Source organism: Apium graveolens, chromosome 11, assembly GCF_009905375.1.
Source record: "Apium graveolens cultivar Ventura chromosome 11, ASM990537v1, whole genome shotgun sequence".
NCBI lineage: Eukaryota > Viridiplantae > Streptophyta > Magnoliopsida > Apiales > Apiaceae > Apium > Apium graveolens.
This window is the reverse complement of record NC_133657.1, coordinates 59794898-59798322: the sequence shown is the minus strand read 5'-3', so window position 1 is coordinate 59798322 and position 3425 is coordinate 59794898. Positions and strand designations below refer to the sequence as shown.

Sequence of the window (3425 nt, the reverse complement as noted above, 5' to 3'; positions counted from 1 at the left end):
AAATGTGGTCACCACCACAGCTGCTAACACCTCGACGAGTTATACTCTAGCTTTCTTGCGTACAAAATGAGACTTGAAATGTTGAATGCTACTTTTCGAGTCATGGTTTTAAGCCATCACTGCAGGTCAACAGACACTCTGCCCCTGAAAGATCTCAGTATCACCCCTGTATTCCAGCGGTAAGCCATTTCTCGTGCTGGTGTTTTGCTTTAATAAACGTAAATTATTAATTATGTTCTAAAATTGTAGTATAGTAATTTATAGTAATTGATAGATGGATGATATTCGTAATCTTATCTTAAAATATCTAATGTCTACGAATTGACTTGCATTAAGCAGTCTCGTGATTTTTAGTTTGAGTTTCCTAAATATTAGGCCTAGGACTACTGGTCCTGAGATTTGTTGTTGCCAATTATCATGCATATATTAACCTTCTGCTAGCTTTCCAAATCTCTAAACAAAAGAGAAATATCACCAATTTGCAGATTTGCATTACGTATCAACAATGATGGGTTTAACAACAACAAAATCGTTTGGTGTTATTATGGTTATAAGTTCATTTTCTATAATTTGTAATGCCCAAATGAATGATCCATCATTAATTCTGTTCCGTAATTGCAAATACGATAAAATATTTCAATTTGGAGATTCGCTTTCTGACACGGGAAACATTGTTCTCCAGAATGCAAATGGACCTTCCGGTCGACCACCTTATGGTTTTTCTTATTTCAAGCAGCCAACAGGCCGTTGTTCAAACGGACTTCTTGTGATTGACTACATTGGTACAATGTAAATCTATCATTATACAAGTTCATATATGTTATAGACCATTCTACACATGTAATTTTTACGTGCCAAATATTTTATAAATCTATAAATTCAGTACTTGAGATTGTACAATGTTGATATGAAAGAACGTTGTCATTTGTATTAAGGTGATTGCGGGAATTTAAATATTCACACAGCCTGTTTTTACACCCTCCCGCATTATGTATTTACCATAGAAGAGGAGTATCGACAAGTTCACAATGTTTGGTATAATGCTAGGGATTACATAAAGAATATTTGGTTATATGTTTTTGGATGTTTACGAAAAATATATGATTCTGAGATAAAAAAATTTGTGTTTGACAAATTGCAGCAATGGCAGCGGGACTTCCATTTTTGAGTCCTTATTTGAAGAAAGATGCTGACTTTACTCATGGAGTTAATTTTGCTGTAGCCAGTTCGACAGCAATGACAATAAAAGATTTGGCTCAAAGAAATATTACTGTAAATCCTCAAACGGTTAATACATCTCTTAATGTACAAGTGGATTGGATGTCTGATTATCTTAAGTCTTTCTGCAAGCCTGGACCAGGTTATTTCAGTTTACATATTTCTTTTAATATGTACTTGTTTAAGTATAGGTAATATTATTACAAAGTTTTTTAAACAGTATTGGTATGAAGCAGGGTCCTGAGAAAATCCTATATATTTAATATGGTTTGCGACATACAGATTGTCAACAGAAGCTCAACCACTCATTGTTTATGATGGGAGAGACGGGTGGAAATGATATGAATGCTGCTCTATCAGGAAACAAGACTGTTGAAGAAATTAAGGCCCTTGTTCCAGCAATTGTAGAAGCCATAATGCAAGCTACCAGGGTAAATTATTTTCATTTTGTGTATGTTTGTGAGTTGTGTATTGAGAATGAGCTACTCAAATTTCTGCTTGTTTGACAAGTATATATATATATATATATTTTCAGAGAATTATCAAATTTGGAGCTCGAAACATTGTGATACCGGGAAATCTTCCAATTGGCTGTTTGGCGGTGAACCTAGCAACAATTAATGGAAGCAACCAGCAGACAATATTCGACAAAAATCGTTGCATTAAGAAATTAAACCGGCTAGCTAACTATTACAATGACTATTTGAAAAAAGAAATTGTAAGGCTGAAAAAGGAGAACCCAAATCTCATAATTGTTTACGGGGACCTTTTTAATGCTGTGGAGTGGCTTCTCCCTCGTGCTCCATATCTAGGTTTGTGTGTTGGGCTGATTAGTAAAATAAGTATATAGATGTGTGCTATATATGTTATGTGAATGTGATAATTATATTCTTTTGTAAAAGGCTTTGATCAAAAAGAGTTGCTGAAGGCTTGTTGTGGACAAGGCGGAGAATATAACTTTGGAGGATTTGGAAAATTCTGTGGAGTGGCGGGAGTTGGAGCGTGTAAAAATCCAAATGCACATTTTAGCTGGGACGGGATTCACCCAACACAAGAAGCAAACAGGTATATGACAAACTGGCTTATCACTAACATGTTACCCATGTTAGATTGTCCTTCTTCTTGATTTTATCATCAACATACTCCACTTTTTATTCAGCTATCTGCTAGTAATTAAGATCTGCAGGCTCGTTTTAATTAGTTGTTTGTGTTGCCTCGACCTATGATTCATTTTCCTGCAGAGTTTCTACACAACTCAAGCTGTATTTATATATGTAATATAATTAGATGCCTTTTTTCTCTTACACATTTTTTCAATGTACTGAAATTTCTAGATTCCGTACTCTGTAGAAACCGAGGGACAGGACTCGAGAAAATATGAAATTGTATGGCGATGGTTCTTTAATTATCTTAAAATCTTTTATACACTATCGATGCGTTGACTCATTTGAATCGGGTGGTTTTCAACCTTTATAATGGGTCCAAATTAACATAATCTATCCAAGACAATCTAAATTAACTATCTATAATTTTGATTCGAAGTTTTATTTAAAGGATTATTTTTAAGTTTTAACTGATTCTTGAATAACAAACTTCGAATCTAAACTTTAGATGGTTAACTTGGGTTGTCTTTGCAATTGTTAGTCCATTTTATTTTATTTTTAAAAATGTAAGTTAGTCTTTGAAATTATATGTATAACTTAACAATGTTGATTTTGATAACTTAATATAGAATAGAAAACTTGCAACTAATCTATGTTTCACTAGAATCAATACAGATTGATTAGTGGGTATGTGCATAACGATTTTGGTAGCTGCAATGAAGAAGACGTCAACAGAAGTCAACAGAGTAATAAGGTTGAAGTCATTCGAAATATTTATTAGGATTATTGTGAGAACCTGAAGGATTCTACGTGAAGTAGGACTGCTCATGAGTTAGGTAACCCGCACTACCCAACCCAACTCGACTCTAAAGTGAGCCGTTCAAACCGAGGCATTTAAACCTATAGGTTAGTTGGGTTATTTTTTAATTGACCGTTTCTAATGGGTTGGGTCAGATTTTACCTATTTAAAAACCTAACCAACCCAACCCGGTTCTATTATTAAGCTCGGCCCATTTTAAATCTATTATACCCGGTCAATTTCAATTTCATTACATCTCTGACTAAAAAACCTAGGCAAATATCCGTATGTTAGCAATTTCAGTA

The 3425-nt window shown here is 34.2% G+C and overlaps 1 protein-coding gene across 3 annotated transcripts; it reads left to right on the top strand.

Moving 5' to 3' along the window:
* The first annotated feature begins 350 nt into the window (after positions 1 to 350).
* LOC141698190 (acetylajmalan esterase-like) lies at positions 351 to 2522 on the top strand. Of its 3 annotated transcripts, XM_074502836.1 has the most exons (6): positions 351 to 547; positions 683 to 782; positions 1142 to 1360; positions 1501 to 1649; positions 1754 to 2030; positions 2121 to 2522. In XM_074502836.1, exons 1-6 carry the CDS (start codon positions 506 to 508, stop codon positions 2342 to 2344), a joined length of 1011 nt encoding a protein of 336 aa, XP_074358937.1. In that variant the 5' UTR covers positions 351 to 505; the 3' UTR covers positions 2345 to 2522. The 3 variants fall into 3 exon arrangements, with proteins under 3 accessions (XP_074358937.1, XP_074358936.1, XP_074358938.1); XM_074502835.1 differs by having other exon boundaries at positions 351 to 782; XM_074502837.1 differs by lacking the exon at positions 351 to 547 and having other exon boundaries at positions 640 to 789.
* Positions 2523 to 3425: the final 903 nt, after the last annotated feature.